This window comes from Diadema antillarum, unplaced genomic scaffold (genome assembly GCF_040938485.1).
Source record: "Diadema antillarum isolate AM-2024a unplaced genomic scaffold, OU_Dant_1.0 seq00000161_RagTag, whole genome shotgun sequence".
Taxonomy (NCBI): domain Eukaryota; kingdom Metazoa; phylum Echinodermata; class Echinoidea; order Diadematoida; family Diadematidae; genus Diadema; species Diadema antillarum.
Genome location: NW_027271232.1, coordinates 1,991,300 through 2,011,113, shown reverse-complemented (window position 1 = coordinate 2,011,113; position 19,814 = coordinate 1,991,300). Strand labels below are relative to the sequence as shown.

At 37.9% G+C, this 19,814-nt stretch overlaps 1 protein-coding gene across 1 annotated transcript in view; it reads right to left on the bottom strand.

Annotated features, from left to right (window-relative positions):
* Positions 1 to 295: 295 nt before the first annotated feature.
* LOC139728024 (low-density lipoprotein receptor-related protein 1-like) overlaps positions 296 to 19,814 on the bottom strand; it is a 232,661-nt gene continuing 213,142 nt past the window's right edge. The window contains exons 79-89 of the mRNA XM_071638990.1: positions 17,751 to 17,974; positions 16,517 to 16,708; positions 15,797 to 15,940; positions 14,743 to 14,818; positions 13,237 to 13,455; positions 12,520 to 12,716; positions 11,472 to 11,595; positions 10,991 to 11,034; positions 9,458 to 9,542; positions 8,454 to 8,610; positions 296 to 3,224 (exon numbers count right to left, since the gene is read on the bottom strand). Of these exons, the coding sequence (XP_071495091.1) occupies positions 3,075 to 3,224; positions 8,454 to 8,610; positions 9,458 to 9,542; positions 10,991 to 11,034; positions 11,472 to 11,595; positions 12,520 to 12,716; positions 13,237 to 13,455; positions 14,743 to 14,818; positions 15,797 to 15,940; positions 16,517 to 16,708; positions 17,751 to 17,974 (1,612 nt within the window). The 3' untranslated portion in view covers positions 296 to 3,074. The remainder of the gene's footprint in view (positions 3,225 to 8,453; positions 8,611 to 9,457; positions 9,543 to 10,990; positions 11,035 to 11,471; positions 11,596 to 12,519; positions 12,717 to 13,236; positions 13,456 to 14,742; positions 14,819 to 15,796; positions 15,941 to 16,516; positions 16,709 to 17,750; positions 17,975 to 19,814) is intronic.

The following is a 19,814-nucleotide window of genomic DNA, read 5'->3' as shown; positions in this document are numbered from 1 at the left end:
GATGAAACATAAGTATGAGAAAAAGAAAGGGGAACACCAACTACCTTGATTTTTATCAAGCAGTGTATGTCTTTCGTCAATATGACTTGTATGTGATTTTTGTTTAATACATACAATTTGAATAATAAAAATGAATCAAAGTGAAAAATAGGTTTAGGTTCTTTCTGGCTTTAAATGAGAGCACTATTTTCTACAGAATTAAACACAGTGGAAGTACTTACATAATCATTACTCTGTGCATGGCATGCTAAACTGCACCAGGGAGGTGGGAAACCACCTTCACTGACTGCACCAAACACTTTTTATCCTCTCCAGTAAAATCCAAATCAAACTCCATGAAGCAAATTCAATTCACACTTTAACCTAGGTTTATAAAGAACCAGTTGAAATACAATTCTTTGCAGAGCAAGCTTCCAACAACCACAGTCTATATTTCAAAACAAAAATATCCTGTTTGTCATAAAACAAAACAAAACAAAACAAAAAAGATCTAGTGTGCACAAATACTTTAAAGTGCACTCTCTAGTGCAAATCAAAACCAAGTTCATCCAGTTTTCACAAAATGGTGAAATGTATTCCATCAGTTTTGCTACACTGTCCTTGTATGTCTCTTCCATTCACACTAAAACAAAGCCTGAGTACATTTATTCCTGTAGAATGCCTTAGGTCACAGTACCTGGATATATTAAAAGATATCCTCTGGTTAGTGTGACACAGACTGTTTGCAGTGCTTTGTGCTGCACTATGTGACAATCATCTAAAGGTCATGATTACCAAATCATTCGATGTAAATCAAAGCTTGAAATTCACAGCTTCATTCTGGATTTTCAGTAAAAATGTCAATACAATATATATTTCCTGTGGGAACTGCTGCCACAGACGATGCGATTTGTTTCAAGCTCCAAGAACGGGAGACAAGAAAAGTGCTGCATGACGTTCTAATAGGCAAACTGAAAGAAACAAACAATATCTGTGAAACTATTTCAGTGCTCAGTCAGTGAGGAACGACACAAAATAAGACAGCTTGAACTCCCCAAAACATCAGCTTGAAATTGTTTACCGATAGCTCCATACTGGTACATTATGCTATGATACTGTTATGTACCTTGGAGTAAATAACTATTACAGTAATAGGGTACATCTTCTGAGACCTTGAGAGTCTTTGTGAAGAAACCTTGCAAATAATTATGTTTGAAAACCCTGCTTAACCGTTCTGTAGTTTACAAGAGTTGTTAAATATCATTTTGGTCTCGACTGTAACAACTAAAAAACTTCGTAACACAGAAAAATACCTGGACAGCAAGAATGGGGAACATCAAGGCTTAAGCTGTGCACAAACACGATTCTGAGCACTTTGCAAATCTATAAATACATTTATATCACAGCGCTGGAAAAAACAATGCAAAACAAAACTAAAAAACCCCAAGATGTGCAAGAATGTGAAAAGGTAATACACAGAATAGAAGCTGTAAAAATAATGGAAAAAACAATACAACTTGTCATTCACAGCTGTTTGGGTGACAAAACATGGATGACATGTGATGACACAACTGGAAATATATCTGTACATATTATAAAGTACAAAATTAAATAAAGAAAGAAATATGCATCACATACACTCTTTATAAATACAAATGAAGAAGAATAATACATTTAGCAACATTTTGTCTTTGTTTCAAGAAAAGTGCAAAAATAGATTATAAAAAGCCTCTCTGTTTGAATCAGTGCAGTCACTCTGACATTTGTCACAATTCAGGATGATAACATTTGTCAACTCAATCAATGTAGACACACAAAAAAAGATGCTATATCACAAAAGGTGCGTTATTAGTTGTTCACTCTGTCTGTAAATGTGGTAAGCAGCTTTTTGGTGCAGTTACCGGAAAAATATGTAAATTTTGGTATGGGTGGTGGGACAATTTTGGAAAGAGCTTGAGAGAAAAAAGTAATATATATGAGAAACATTCCTAAATGAATCTGGCATAAAAATGTGTCCAAGACTGATGCAAATTAGCATGTGACCATGGCAATATACATCACATCAAATCTAGATCAAGGCAACAAATATTTTCTGCTCCAACAGGAATCAATTTGCATTTGCTCTCGATGACAGGTATGTAAGCTATGAGTTGTACAACTTTCTTTTACCAACAAATTATAGAAGTATTAGAGTTATGATTAATCCAACTGATAAACCCCACAGACCTTATAAACTGATGTATCTAATATACATGGTACAATGACATTCAGTACAATAATTATAGAACAGAGAAACAGAGAAGCATAGAATTTAGCATTCATAAAAGGAGATACGAACACTGTAATAAATGCATAAAATATGGGGTAAAAATTTCATCTTCCTTTTTTCCAGTCTTGTAAAAATATATTAGTATCTTACTTTCAAACACATACTGGCATTTGGATTTTTTTCATTTCAGTACTGTTTCATCACATGAATACACTCAGGTGCTAATGTTCTACAATGTTCTGTACATGTCAAGACATTGTTTTCATATTATGCATAATAATTAGTGAATCTATACCTTGGCATACAAGAAAACAAAACAAAACTGTTATTTTTCCATCTTTGTATTAACATGTGTTAGTGCTCAAGCTCAAAAAATGTAATGGTGTTAGACATAATGTGTTCAAATGAAATTTACAAACAATTTATCATATCAGATGACTTTCTGAAAAGTATGTAACCTACTCTTTACACTGATGAACATTCAATCATGAACGCAAAAGCATAGATAGTGTTTAGGCTGAGAGTGGTCATATTTATAATGTTCTTTCTTCTTTCTTTGTATCCATTCTGCTGCCAGGAACCAGTCATGAATGCTGCATACTTCTTACATCAGCTCTCTTACCATGGAGAATGGTTTCGCTGCTCCCTTACCTGCTGGTCTTCCGATCAAATCTCCCCACAGGAATAAAAACACAGGAGCAGTCAAAATCTGATGCTCAACAAGTTCCATTCATAGTCAATCTTGGCAGCACAAAATTTTAAAAAGTCATATTTGGTGTCAGCTCAAAGAGGATCTGATCAAATTCTGTCTCTGTCCGTCTTTCTCTCAGATCTCGTCGTCGTCGTCGTCTTCCAGGAGACGTTCCGTATCTTGCTGCACTATGTCCATGCCTCTGTTTTGCTCTTCCAGACTGAGTTCTGAAGCCCTGCTGTTGATGAGTGAGCCGTAAATTGGGTTGGAGAAGTTTGTCCTTGCCTGCCATTCACACACACACACACACAAAAGAAGACAAGAAATCAAAAGTTAACAAAATCTATGGGAATTTAATTGTCTTTCTGTAAGAAAAGGAGCAAGAAAATTCTGAATCTCTTGATCCTGTAAAACGAGGAATATTTGTGTGCATTTTAATTCTGCGCATTTCGCAAGCGCCAAAATTCACGAAATTGAAATGCATGTGAAAGTTCTCGTCTACACTATAAATGCATTGAATGCCAGTGGCAATTTACAAAAATTTCCTGCCGTGAAAAAGGCCGTCGGGTCCGATTCATGAAAATTTCATGCCATGAATATATCTATCGTGTTTTACAGTATCATTTCAAAATGAAGAACACCCTGCACATGTATCGACAGGCCGGGCATTCAGGAAAGAAATCGAAAATTGATGCACTTTTAAATCTCGGGTAGTCAATGCACTGTGTGCTCGTAAAAATGCACAGTTCATCAACAATGACAGCGACGATAGGCTCAAGCCTATTCATGGCAGTCACTGCTGAAGAATTGTATGTATCATGAAACAGTGTCTTTGGTGGTAATGTCTACTGACCAGGCATTCAAGAGTAGACAAAGATGAAACAATACTCCCTTTCACAAATGCATCCCCTAATGCAATAATAATAATAAATAAAAATAAGAATAATGCATGTGAAAATAATCCACATTATTTTTTTTTAAACAAACAACCTTAAAAAAATTATTCTGCAAATAAATATAATCATCATAACTGCACATGCTCCTCCCAAGATGTACTGTTTAATCCGCACGTGCAAAAAACAGGTGAAGTTTTGAACGCAGCTTAGAACTAATCCGCGTTATTGTGGAATTGCATTCACAAACTTCACGTCTTGTCAAAATGCACATATTAATATGGATACTTGCAGCACTGAAAATAGGCAGATCGCTCAGGTCCCATTCCCATTTATTGATCAAATCAAATGATGTGGATATTATCTGCATGACTGAAAGAGGTTTATTCTAGTCTAATGCCCCTTTTTCTAATAAACAGCATAAAAGCAATAAAAGCAGCAAGCTGAAATCTAGGTTTATGTGATGAATAATGTTGACAATCAAAACTTGTTTTACTGGACTTCAGGTCACATGTGTCTGACTGCTTTCATTTTTTCAGACATTCACGCATCATGTCCAGCATATGAAAACTTCATAGAATAACACATGCACAATACACCAAAGCACATAACAAATTTATGAACTCCACATATGGCTACATATGCACTACACAAATGAACCAGTGTCACATAGACTGAACACAAAAATGCACTAAAAACAGAAATACTGCTATTCCTGCACATGATCACCAATGTTTTAGGTTCATCATACTCACACATTTGATTGACTACCATTGATTATAGTCCAGAAATACAAGCAAATAAAAATAACAAAGCTCTGATAAACAACACAAAGGTACACAGTTGATATCTACTTGGTTATACGTTAAGCTAAGAGACCCCCTCCCTCTCCCCTTCCAATTTTAGAGTCAAATCTCAAACAATTGGAACTTCACTTCAACTGGAAAGAAATGACTCTGGCTTGTATGTGAAAACATTGGCTGATTCTCACTCGCAAGCAGTATAGTATACTTCAGCTTTCCAATGAAGTAGCCTTGCATATTTATTTGTTTGTTTGTTTGTTTGTTTGGGGTTTTCTGTTGTTGCTTGTTTGTGTTTTGCAAAGTGTCTCCCTCCTCAATCTGGTTTCCATAAACTCTCTGTCTTTCACTGTCACCCTTCGCATCATTTCAGTGTAGTAGTAGGACATGGATCTCAAATCACTATCACAGCAGAGTTATATGGAGCATATTAAATGACAAGGGAGCTGCAAGAATACAGTGTAGATCCACTCGTGCGCTAGAACTAGACAATGAGAATATAACTATAATGTCCATCAACAAATTTTAACAATCTGAACTTCACTGAACAATATGATGGACTAAACATTGCCCAATGCAACTAAAAACCACAATCAACAATTCCTTAACATGACTGACATGCATGTGATTGAGAGCATCTAATCTAAATATGACTTGGGTCAAAATAATACAGGCATCATAGATCTATCTGGTTTATTAAGCAGTTATCTTAACAATGGTCAGCTTAGAATACAGTAGCTTGACCAGCAGATGATGGCTAGAGACAAATTACATTTTGATAAAATTTAAAATTAATGGAACCCTTTAATGACATAACTGTTAAAATGGTTTCCATAGGGAGAACACAATGTATTCCCAAGCCACATGACGACAAAACATCAAGGAAAGCAATTCCCATCTATTTGCAATGAGTAGCTGTAAACAGCTTTTATTCTTTATGCCAAACTTAGAGAAGCTTTAACAAAACAGTTGGCTCACAAAGAAAAGAATGAGAAACTCTAGAAAAGCACATGATCACCAATCATAGCATGCAATAAGTTTGAGAACAAATATACTCCAGCAAACAACCTGCATGTATGTATTGGAGTGGGTTGGGCTATTTAAATGTTAGAATCGACCGCAAGGTCTTCAGTTTCATTGTTCAATCTCTGGTAAATTGGTGTGTTGAGCTTCTTTGCTCCCTGCAGCAACCAAGGCGGGCAGCATTGAAAACAAAACAAAACACATAGAAGAATGGAGATATAGTGATAGCCAGCAGAGTACAGAAACAGGCTGTGAGATTACAACACATCAAAAATAGGATGATTGCAAGATGGCATTTTGAAACACAGCAAAGTTTCACTTTATCATGTATTACAATATAGAAACAACAGAATCCTTCGTTCCAAAAATAAACTATGAACAAGAAATGCTTATTTGACAAACAAAATACCAGCCATGCATAAAAAATGGCATTGTTTAAAATCATTCTATTTTAAACAAATGTGACCCGCTACAACAAAATGGTCCTAAAGTCGCGCACGGTCGAAGCCGTCAAAATCGAGTTTGAAGTTAGAGCATCAAAATTGGTCAAAACTTATGGTTTTCTGAATTTGACAAATTATTAGAGTCTGACATGTTTTCTATCATCTGTCGAAATTTTGAAGCAAAATGATGAAAGGGACAAAAAATAGCGTTTTTCTGGGCCATGTTTTTTGACGTTTCAAGGAAGCAGAAACTGGTTCGAACATTTGGATTGAGCGCCACACATAGGCTCCACCCCTAACAACGACCAGAGTGATCTCATTGGTCAGTTTGCTGCTTGCCGCTAACCGAAGCATGAAGCTCGCACACTGCCCAGTCGACTGGTGCGTGCGGGCGGGTTGCGCTATGCCTAGCCGCTTCTCCTGACATCCTGGTCACTGATTGGTCGGTGAGGAGACCGCCGACGCTGTGTTTGAATGAGCATTTCGGCGGTTGCTAGGGCTTAACTTCTATTGTCCGGAGGTGAATACTGACTTGCGTGTCTCTTGATTGTGATTGCGTCGCAAGGAGAACTTTTAGGGCGCTTTTCTCGAAACAGTGATTCCCAGACGTCTTGACATGCTCTCTTTTAAACATCGATATCTCCGCAGCCGATTATTTTTATAAGACGTGTTATATATCAATTTAAAGCAGAAAGATTAGGGAATTGTGTCATGCAATTTTCAAATAATCGACCTCGCCCGACTTTAGGATCATTTTGTTGTAGCGGGTCACAAATATCCACTAGTGCAAGGCACGCCTAGATTTGCAATTTTTCTCCCTCTCTAATGCAGAACCAATAAAACTCTTTCATAAAAAAAGGCATAAAAAATGGTGCTCCTTAGTCAAAATAATAATAACTATATACAAATAAAAGAAAATCTTGTAGAGGACACAACAGAATAGCAAAAACAAAATATCAAAGGCTGCAAATGGATGTGCATTCTTGGAAAGCACAATTACTGTTTCTATTTTCTTTGATTATCATTTGAACTTCTGGACCTGGTCAAATTTTGAAGGCGTTTATTTTGTAAAAATCATTTCCACAACGTACAGGTATCTCAAACCATTTGAATGGTATGTGTTTTATCATTTCCCAAACAGTATCTTAAGAAGATCAAATTTTACCTGTGTTGACACTGACCTTTCAACACTTGTGCTGGTAACTTTTAATTTTCCTCTTTTTTTTTTTTTTTTTTAAAGCTGTTGTGAAGTTTCCCATAGTCCTGCAGGCAGAGTGCTTTTCAAATAATATATCTCACTGCATCCACTTTTGACTGTACATAAATGCCTGGTTTTCAAACTTGTCATGACATGTCATCATATACTAACAGGATTTCCATCAAAATTGATTAACTATAACTGAAATCAGAAATAAATGATTTACGGTGAAAATGAAATTCCTTGTAATCATTGACTCATGGGCAATGATGGTAATGTAGGAACTATAAGACTGTGATCACATTTCTGGATATTTAAGCATCTTTGGTGTGAGTATATGTATCAAACATGCCAACCTAAAAAAAATGTCGCCAAATGTCAGTTTTCGGTTCTTGGTATTCCAGATTCTTCAAGACTCTCAGGATTGCACATGCCTCAGTAACAGGTTTCAAAAGGAGTACAACGTCTATACATTTCAAACATTCTTAGACATTGATATTCAGACAGAAAGTATTTCAGACATTAAAATTGTAGATTTATCACTGAAAATTTAATATGTTTGCTTTTCAACTGAATCACCTTTCACTTTTGTAAGTTTCCGGAATTTAACATCTACGACTTTATTGTTTCAACAAGGTAATGGGTCGCATAATGTTTTTATCGAGAGACAGGGTGCTACCCAGTAAAGTGGTCCACCACATACCCACCCTGGAAAATGGGTGAATGATGCCGACCCCTTTGTGATTCGCTCCAGATGACTAGTGACAGTCACCTTATGCTATCTATCATCTGAGCTCATTGTAAAATGAGAATCATCAAGAGACTCATTAATTCATGGACTTGAGATCTTGATTCCACTGAAAAAGCACATAAATGTCTCCCATACAGGGGCAGATCCAGAAATTCTGTAAAGAGGGGGCACGTTGACAAAATTAAAGGGGGGGGGGGCGCATGCACCCCTCCCCCATTTTTTTTTTCTTTTTATTTAAACAAAAAAACAAAAACAAGGGGGGGGGGGGGGGGGGGCGTGCACCCGGTGTGGTCCTCCCTGGATCCGCCACTGCCATAGTCCCCTGTGTAGATACATCTTGATATGCCACCCTACAGAAGACAGTGCACACAGTTAGTCTCCAGAGGAGTGGAAAGTATATGCCTACCTTGTGATCTCGTATCGTGAAAGGCCCCTCCATCTGATCCCCCTCGTCCTCCTCCTGGTTCAGCTGCCGGGAGTATTTGAAGGTGGGGTTACCAAACTCCATGTCATCCTCCTCCTCCTCCTCCTCTATCCTCCGGTGACGGAAACTGTTTCTCAATCTGTTCGCATGCCAAGAAGGTCAGAGGTCAAGAAGCCAACACTGGTTCATTTATCCCTTGCTGCTAGCAAGGAGGTAGCCATCATAGTGTTTATGCTTTTTTTTTTCATATTTCTGATGGTTTTTCTTTTATTGTTCTGGCATATTTTCAGAATCTGAACCATTTGAAATGTTCATCTTACTACATTGTATATCTCATCATCTTATACCCACTTGTCTCAGGGCCAATGTACAATGTATGACATATTTTCTCATTCTGTCATGGCTCTTCATCATCAATAAAAACATTCATACACATAACAGGTAACAGGTGATAGAAAGAAGCCACTGGACTGAATGTACATACACATCTTTGTATGAAAAAAAGAAAAGAAAATAAATTATCAACACCATGTGACCTTGGATGTGACATGAACCAATCTCAAACATTAAAATGAGAAGTACAGAGCAAATGAAACAAGAGAATAAGTGATATGTCAAACTTTGCTAACCTCCGGCTACCTATTGATATACCAAATTGCACCAACCTCTCTCATTACTGATATTAGCTGTCACATTGTCAGAAATAAAGGAATTCCCTTTTTATTCCCTTCTGTCAGTATGTTGACTTCTGTTTTGTTTTGTTTTCTTCTTGTAATTTAATAACGAAATGATGCAGAGTTGCAAACTCTACTGAAATACGGAGTTAGTATTCAATGGCTGATCTGTGGCACCAACTGAACAAACTAGGAGAGCATTATTTACCATGAATGCTTATTTGAAGAAAAACGTACTCTGGGGCTGTGCCCTTCAGAAATAGTTCAGTATATAACATTCAGGTTTTAAAGACTTGAGGCATGATTTCTTACCTCCCTCTCCACCGGTGACAGATCAAAACCATAAGGATGAGAAGAACTGCCACGATGAGCACAGAGATTACCACAGCCACTGCAACTGTGCGTGAATAAAGATGGAGAGGATAAAAAACTAGGCTCAAAATTCACATTCTTGGTACAAGCATGAAATGACAAGAACATTAACTGTAACTTTTTCTTAGCTATTAAGGAAGAGACTGACTATGGAAGTATGTCCTACATTGCAGCATGAGTCTGTAGAACTCGAGAGTCCTTCACCGTTGCTGATGTCCAAAGACATCCTAAATACAGGCAGACAGACAGACAGACAGATAAACACACACAAACATGATGACACACACAGACACAAACACTCAACTGTACAACTAGTCTACTTGCTTTGTAGGTACCAACATTTAAAGGGTGTGTACAGTTCTGGTAGAGGTGAGAATTGAGCTTTTAACGTTTTGCGAGATATTCAGAAACCACTATATGAGATGTCAAAGAACATGCAATTCTAAGGGGTATCAAAAGTTTATTTGATGAAAGTCGGTTTTGAAATGGCTGAGGTATCCAAAAACTAGGTGAAACAAAGAGATCCTAATAAAAGGCGTGGCCTGTCGCCTTTTATCACTATCACTTTTTTGGATATCTCAGCCATTTGAAAACCAATTTCATCAAATAAACGTTAAATTCTTCTTAGAATGACATGCTCTTTCATATTTCATAAGAGGTTTCTCATTATCTCACTTAGGAATGTTCAAAACATGAATCCCCACATCAACCAATACTGTACAGTCCCTTTAATATCAAAAAGTGAAAAATGTTGATTTTATAAAGACTGCCGGAACAGGGTGGTAATATGTTGTAAAGCCAAGATATACGGGATCACTATTGCATCACCATCACAAAAGTTTCCCTCATCACTAGCAATAATATTACATTGTATTTGTTGTGTGAAAATGAGCATCACTGTTAAATCTGGCCGTGAAGTAGGCTATGGAAAGCTTTCTCTGTTTTCCAGTTAATCACAAGTGAAACTTTTCCTTCTAAAATTCAGCTAACTCTGAGCAACAGGTAGGCATCATGAATGAATCACTCTCTTGTGCATGACATCACAGTATGCACATTATTAGTCATTAAAAGTCAATGAAGTTGTGAGATCATCGTGTTGTAACACTGTACAGAAAGACAGATGTAAGATTCTTCCTTTCAACTGGTAAGTTAGATACAGTGTTTTGGAATGGAGAAAGAATTTTCTCCCCCTATCTTTGTCGTACAGCCATTGAAGTACAAAATTAGGGGCCCGTTGCATAAAAGTTACAATTATGGTAACTTTGCCATCCAATGGGAACTTCCCTGGAATTCTTGATTTTGATTGGCTGTTGAGTATTGTTGCCATGGTAGTCACCACTGGATGGCAAAGTTGCCATAATTGTAACTTTTATGCAACGGACCCTAGAATTCACTATACACTTTAATGTAAAACTTGCAGTGCATGGAAGTGCAGTGTTACTATAAATGTCAGGTACCAATGCAGGGACTTACTGTTAGATTGCCGGGTATTTTTGGACGTATGCTTGTCGGGCTTACTGTTGAAAAGAAACACAAACAATATAAAAGCTTTATGTCATGAATATATCTCCAACTTGACAACAATCTTTGAAAAAACAATCTTAATTTGATAAACAGCTGGTACTAAAGGTCTTGCTATTATAGTCTAGTAGAGCTGAAGGCTCCAGATATATGGCTTTGACAAACTAAGTTTTCCAATAAAAAATCAATACATGCGCAAAGAAGATATATCTCGGCATGCGACGATGAACTATACCTGAGATTGTTGTCACCAAAGATATTTGCAAAGTGAGGGAAAAAATATTGAACAAGAAAGTGTCATAATGATGCAATGGAAATGAAAGTATTTTATTTATCTATTTATTTATTTATTTATTCTTTTTTTTTGGTGGGGGTGGGGGGGGGGTAAGGTTTTGTTTTTTGGTTTTTTGGTCACTGCCCCTGGCATACTCACATGCATTTTATGGCATCATTCTCCAGCGTACAGGAGTGGTTAGCTCCACTACAATTAGCACAGCGGTCCACCTCACACTGTGGCCCCTGGTATCTCCATGAACAGACACACTTGACTTCCGTTCCTGGTAGAGGAAACACACAACACAACTTGTTACCTCAAATTCATTCTTACATGCATGAATAGTCATCAACAAAAGTCTGAAAAGAATGCCACCTCCACCATGCAAAAATTCAGAGTAATACTGACACTTGATAGTTCTGGTCACCTCTATCTTTGAAGACAATTTACTCCATTATAGACCTCTGTATGTGGCACATTTTGAGCACTATGCGGCAGGAACCAAGCATTTCACAAATCAATTTATTTTACTGGAGTACAAACAGATAATTTCAAGTAGGCTCTAAAAGAAAACTGAAATGGAAACTGAAGGTAAAAAAAAATAACTTCATATGATTTTACTCGAAGAAGTATCAAGTTCAAGAATTAATTTTAAAAAAAGACATATGAATTTGAAGTCATAGAATACCAAAGGATCTTATGAAAATGTGGAGAACACAGCTAAATGACATAGCCATAGCATTTCTATGTAACTACATGTAAGCAAACATTGTCTAAATGAATGCAGTTGAGCAGCTGAAATACATAAGCTTTTTTCTACACCATGCATAAGCTTTTTTCTACACCATAAACAGGCATTACATTCATCTCAAAAATCTTAACATTATTTCTTTGCTAGCCTTGAAAGCAAGTGGTAGTTACATTCTTCCTGTTTTACCAAAGGACACAAATACTATCAAAACTACAAAGGGGCTAAAAATTCACTTGATTATTCTCATCACAAATTCCTGAAAATTACTACCAACAAAATTTGTGATAAGGAAGACATTAAATTTCCAATCATTCCCGACATCTGAGAACATGTGAACAATTTATTTCATGACTCTACAATGCCAAAGTATGAGTAATGAACATCTCATATTCTCATTCCATAAACTAACATCAGCCGTCCTTATAAACAGCCCAACCAAGAAAAAAAGCTTCTTACCTATTTGCTCGCAGTCATTGCCTTGCCCACACAACTCCTGGCAAAACGGCAGGCCCTCACACCTTGTACCGGGGAACTCCTTGGGGCAGTGACAGGTGGGCTGCCCCTGGTTGTCATAGCGACAAACACCACCATTCTGGCAGTGGTTATCGCATACTCTTTCGTCACAGCGGTCTCCCGTCCATTTAGGGTCACAGCTAATTTGTTGAAAGAGAGTAAGAGGCAAAGACATGGTGGCAGATTGAACACATGAAATCTCTACATGCAGAATACATGCAGAGACGAGTAGAATTACCATCTGAGCACTGGTATCGTGCAACTCTTGCGCAGAAAATGGTAGAGTGCAAACACATTCACTCTGAAGTTCAAAAAATGGGAACAAACTGGAAGCAAACGGTGCCAAAAAAAAAAATGTATTTCTCATCAATCTTCAAGAGTTCACTGAAAACAGATGTCTGAAAAAAAAACAAAAAAACAAACAGAAACACAAGAAAGAATAAGGCTTATACCCTTTCCCTGAAAAAAAAAGAGAAAAAGGAACAACCCTATTACAAAAGGAAAGCTGTTATCATTCACACTTTATAACCTGATACAATGATTATCGATGCTTTCAGCCATAATAAAAGTGTGTTAATATCATTTAAGTCAATATGCATCACAACAAACAGGACAATGGCTCATTTCTGACAAAGAATAGTAACAAAGGCCCAATCCTACCTGCATGAAATTGTGCCATCAGCTTGATTTTCAATGCACCTCCCATGGCCGCTGCAGAAGCTGCGACATTTGTCGATGGTGCAGTACGGTCCCTCCCATCGTGGTCTGCACTCACAGCTAAGGACTCCCCCTGCACTGTAGGTACACTGACCATTATTTTGGCAGTGGGACTTGCACCTGTCTCTCTCACAGAATGGACCATAGAATGGGAACGGGCACCTGTACCATAGAGGAGAGAATTGGGGGGTGTTTCATCAACGAGTTCGTCGGAGGTTTTCACCGACAAATTTGCTATTAGCCAATCAGACGCAAGGATTTCAGTAGCTTTTAACAGTTGTCAGTGTAAATCACTGACAAAAAGTTTCATGAAACGGTCCCCTGCATGATACGCCTGTGTTCAGTTTTGATTCTATCAACATCAGCATGCCATAAAATGCGTACAATCATTGCCTTCCTAAATTTCATTGTTACATGAACAGAGCGGCTACTGTTGCTTTTTGGAGCCTTCTCAGTCTTTACATGACAGTACACTTAACTTATAATACAGTAAATATACACACAACATACAACTTAGATTGAAAATATGATAACATTGCTCGAAGTCTTTTCTATCAGTAAAACAGAGTAAGCATTTAAAAATGTATGAAATATGACTTTTACAAAACCATTCCTTGTCATAATCACACATGAGCACCTAAAACTAAAATCTTACTATTTGTAGTAAGACCAGGGTCCCGTTTCATAAAACTTGTTATCAGTGACAACTGCCACATTTCTGTGACAAATTTGCTCTTAGCCAATCAGATGCAAGGATTTCAGTAGCTTATAACAACTATGACAACTTGTCACTAATAAGTTTTATGAAACGGGGCACTGCCAGACAATGTAGAGGTGTTAAAGTTGTCTTTATCAGGCTTCTTCTTTTTGTGTATGAGGCAGGGGCAGCTAAACAATGTCTCTTACAGGTGTTCTAGCCAAGTTACAGTCTCAGGGGAAATGTTAGAAGTGTCTATTCTGCATTATATACCTCACTTGATAAATCCTCGATTCTGATTGGTCCAAGGTGCAGTAAATAGTTTTTGCCACACTGCCCAGCAGTCAGATAGTGGCTTTTCAAGATGCATGTAAGTATATCTGGCACACGTATCTATATGTGGGCATTGTGATATGATATTACATGTAATTTCTCTGACCAGTGACATGGCAGCTTCATTTCAATGCCGTAATTCAGCTTAAAACTTAAATCACGTGGGATATGGTATATAAGACATGTATTTACCGGTACTGCTTCTTTTTGGGTTCAGGTTAAAACTATTTGCCCTATATGATTTCTGAAGTGATATGCCCCAAGATGAAGTCTAAGGCATAGCACTGTTGAGAGATCATCTCTGGGTGAATAGTTTTAACCATGCCCCTCAAAGCAGTCAATATATGTATACTATGACCCTGATGTCAGTCTGAGGGCAGAGATTTGAAAGTTTAATTTTTTTTTTTAAATATCTTCACCTGCATTTCCCCTTTTCATTCACTTTGATGCAAGTCCCGTTATTCATGCACTGGACATTTTGGCACGGTGACTGGACTGTAAAACAGAAGAATAACACATAAAATATGAACACAAATGAGAAAAACAGCAGTCATAGTTTCAGAGAACACTAAGGTAAACATTGTCCAAACATTTAGAGTGTAAAAGACTTTCATTCTCATCAATGGACTGTCAAGGTACACCTGACTTGAACATGCAATCAAAGGAATGCCAAAAATTTACTTGCCTGCAATTCTGCATAATTTCCAAAGTAAGTATCTCTGAAAGTTCTTTTAAAATGGCCCCAACAATGCACTTGAACATGTACATTCTTTATTAAATTAATCCAAAATGTGAGTTACTTTGAAAAAAGATTATTCAAATTTTCCATAATGTTCAAATTTACTGTCATATTCATACTACTGCTGATAATATTCATACAAATGGACACCATCCCCCATGTTTGGTACAAAATGGTTACTACTGCTCAGATATGTCTGCGTAACAGTCACATACTGGTATTGCAAACAAACATTGACAGCGCTGTGCTGACTAGAATTTAAGCCTGTGTGTTGGAATGACAAAAAGATCATCATTGTTTGATGAGAGCAATATGCGAAGTCATGACACATTTACAGTAATTTACATGTACATGAGTGAGGAAAGCAATCTGTTAATTACACTACACCTCTAATAAGTGCCTGCTAAATAGTCCTCTTCTAACACAGATATCACATAGAACATTGAAATGATGATTTCACGGTCTTTTGTTATCGCTTAGTACTGGCTCCAAACAAGATATCCTTGCACAGGGCTTTGGGTAGTGGGTTGGAACCAGGTACAATCATTGCTAGCAGCAACCATTGTGTTCACAGCTACAAATGTATTTGGGCGGGCTTGTGAGGTTGTTCAGAACCCGTTTCCATGACGATATACAGCTATGAAGTCACACTTTGGTACTCTATAGTTTGGTGATTGAATCAAGCTACAATCCAAACCCAATGCATCAGAGGATGTCTCCTTGCAAAATCTCACCCTGTTCCTTGATGCATATTCCTCTGGTCATGATGTAACCATCCTGGCAGAGACACGTGATGCCTGCGTTGTCTGCCATGAGATCATTGATGAGGCAGAGCTGGTGGTTTGCACAGGACTTTGGCAGACAGGGGTTGGTCAAAGCTGGACAGTGGGGGTAGTTCAACATGGATTGTAAATGGCTCAACTTTTCATCGGCATCAAGTGTGAATCACTTCCAAAAATACATGAGTAAACTAGCCTATGCATTTTACAAACAATGCTTTCTGACATGTTCACAATTCTATTGAATTCATTTTGAACATTAGATGCTCTCTCAGTAAGGCTCCTTTTTGGCTCAATTCTTTAGCCAGGTTTACAGCAAATCACACAAACACTGGCTGTAGTTACTGTTAGCTTCTGAAAGGCAAGAGCATATTCTTGAACATACTTACAACGCATATAATATAGTCACTGACATACAAGTACAGTCTCAATGCATGTCCTTCAATAAAATGGAATTCCATTTACACTCCAGCCGATAAAACCAAATTTAGCAGCTGAAACAACAATAAATATTCATATAATTTAATCTCATAAATTGCACAAACACTGATTATCTTGAACAGCTATGACAAAAGTTATTAAACAGTTACAGTAAAGTTGTAGATACACATTACTAATTCTGTACATGCACATGAATGTGTCAGCCAAGTCAAAACATTTGGAACGAATACTCACTACTATCCTGCTTGTTTTTCTGGACAATCTTGACCATTGACATCCTGGTCAGTGGCTCGGTCAGATAAGTCAGCTGACCACTTTGGGAACTCTCATTCCCAAATTTGTTGACCCTGAAGACCCTGTATGGTGTCTTGGTAACTCCATAGATCCATTCCTCAAAGACATCAACGGAGAAGGGCACACCAGAATCTGTGAAGTCAAAAGTTGAAAAAAGTTCTATCAACTCTTTTTAACATGTGCCACAATGTAAACCCCCTGTGTGCCACAATGTAAACCCCATGTGTGCCACATTATTCTGAGACTGCAATGCACATGCGCTTGTTGAAAACATTCTGTATTTTAAAGCCATGTAACTTGTTATAAAAATGTTTACACTAGACATGCAGTGAGCAAAGTTGTACACAAAATTCTAAGATTTCCAGGGATGTCAATTTAATGATAAATCAATTATTTTTTCCCCTTTCAAATGGCCAGGAGCTACATCATTAGCCAAGACTTTTGCACACACAACTATTTTATAACAGGCAATTACAATTTCCTGAAAAAACAAATCACTTTAGGGAACAATGGTATTCAATCAGGTCTAGGGCAATTACCCCGGGACCCTTCCCCTGACCCTTGGGGGCAATTGCCCTGATACAATTCAATCACCACGCAATGCAAGCTACATGTGAGAGGAATGGAATAGCAAGTACGCTAGTGAAACTATCACTGTACTGTGGTATTTGGCAATCTGTAGATCGGTTTGGGTGGGTTTGTGTGTTTGAGCAAAATATGCAAACTTTGCACACCGTCAACTGATTCAGGCATGCCAACGTGGCACTTGAATAGTTAATGCTAACGCCATGAACTGTATGCATCACAATGGAAGGTTTATTTGTGGTAGCAACAATCTGAGTTCAGTTCATTCAAAACTAAAAACTGTGATACAACACAGCATAACAAACCTCAAGCACATCACACTTTCAATATGGACACAATAAACTAGACAGTCATGATTGAAGTTGATTGTATTTTATTCGCCATTTATCAATAGACTATTTCTGTAATGTATTCAAATTCTATGCATGCTTTACTCGCAAAAGATTGCCTCTCTACTAGAGGGAACGGAATGCTTCCACACAACACTGCTCAGGGAGACTGGGATCGAATGCGGTAGGGGCCTACCCTTGGATCTGGAGGCAAACGTGCTACCGACTGAGCCAAATCACCACCCGGGGAGTTCACTGACCTTTGGGGAAGGAGATAACTGGTACACGGTTGCTACCGTTCAGGTCTGAGCACTCGATGCGGCGCCCCTTACTGTCTGTCCAGTACACCTTCTCGGTCACATAGTCCATGGCGATGCTGGTAGGCTGGTCTAGGTTGCCCTTGACTATTGTGACAAAATTGGAGCCATTCATGTTGATGCGATGAATTCCAGGTTCATTGCCCCATGTAGTAAAAAAGACCAGGCTAGATTTAAAAAAACAAACAAATAAACAAACAAAATGTAGAAAAATAAAAATACATTCACCATTTTTTTTGTAGATCTAGAACCTATTTAGGGCTTGCAATGTACATCAATACAAACTTGCTTTTTTTATAGACTGTCCTATCATATTTCTCAAACATTTGTACAAGTTGAGCTGTTTATTGCAACTGATTGACAAATTGCCCTACTTCGACGTAAATAAGCACTGAATTGATCGGTGTTTTAGTAGTAGCCATGATATTGACCAATTGCCATCACAACTAATGCATGTATATCATGTGTATATATTTTCTTGTTTGTTTGCAATTGTCAACGTGCAATATTTTGTGTCCATTATAATTCATAATGTATCCCATTATGAGAAGCAAGAAATAAATTTATCAAAAGAATTCAATTGAAAATCTATTTCAACAAATACAGCATGCACTGTGGATGCTTCGCATGACGTATCTAGCCCTCCGCCAATGTCATACAGACAGTTTATGCCCTAGACTGGTGTACATTATGTATCTCTTGGAACTGTATTTAGAGTAATCCTGAAACATCCAGCTATAAATACTGTAAATGACACGTTTTATGCATTGACATGTTGGTACTTAATACATATGTGACCGGCGACAATAGTTTCAGGCAAAAGTCGGGAATTTTGAAAATTCATTTTTTCATTGAATAACATTGCCCATTTCCTAAGCTTTACATTGATATAAAACACTTGTATTCTCCGGTACTGTAAGTGGTCATATAAAGCGAAACATAATGCACTTTTTGATTTGTTAGCCTGACAAAATTGCGAGAAAACGTGCTATAAAGATTCCCATCATGCTCGAAGACAATGCCCAGCGGGGATGCGAGGTGAGAATCACCCATCCGTACAATCGTGCCAATCGGGATTAAGCTCCACATCTAGCAACCACAACGGCTTCTGACTGGCTAACTGAGAGAGTCAAATTTCCCGGGCACCTTCTTCGGAACTCGGCATATGGAGCCCAATGCACAATGCTTTTCAATCCCGTTTGTTTACCAGTACGTCTGTCAAGATGGCGGATACGATAATTACAAGCTGCTGGTTACGTGTGTATGGTGCATGTATTACTCAATAGCATCCACACGCTATGCCTGTGCATATATGTCACAGGAACGGGCGGCACATTCGTATCCACATCTTTACAAATCACGTTTTCATAGCGTTGATTTGTCTCGTAAATTTCATCATTGGAACTCTTTCGAAGGCAAAAAGATGAAAAGGGTATCGCTTCCTGTTTTTTTTTTTTCAAGCCGTGCAGTTGTTGCATTGTGCGGTAAACAAGCAGACAAGCAAACAAACAATCAAAGACGACTTCACTTTAATAGTTAGGTGCAATTTTGATGTTTACTATGTTGGGTGTATTATGTGAATACTGGTCATTTCAATGACCACTCCTTTTCTCTCTTTGTTGTCTTTTTGAGTCAACCTGCTGTCGTATTTACCACAAGCACAATTAAGAAGTCAATTTCCGATTGTATGTTGCACGATTTGTGTGGCAATTTGCCACTCTGATACGCTTAAACCATGTTCCCCATCGTAACTATTTTTGCATTACGTAAGTTAGTGCTGCATCGTGTTGCTGTTCACGTTTTGTTTCACTTCTGTTGTCAAACACTGCGGTAGAAAAGCTCGGATAGAAAGCCAAACGAAGAGCGTACGCTAAAGACCGAGTGTACTGGTATCTATTGTTGCAACAACAATGGAGCATGCATGCGTGGACAAAACATTTCCGATACGCTGCAAGGCGTATCTCCGAAAGCCAAACTATGTAAATGTGTGTGACGCACTATCCAATC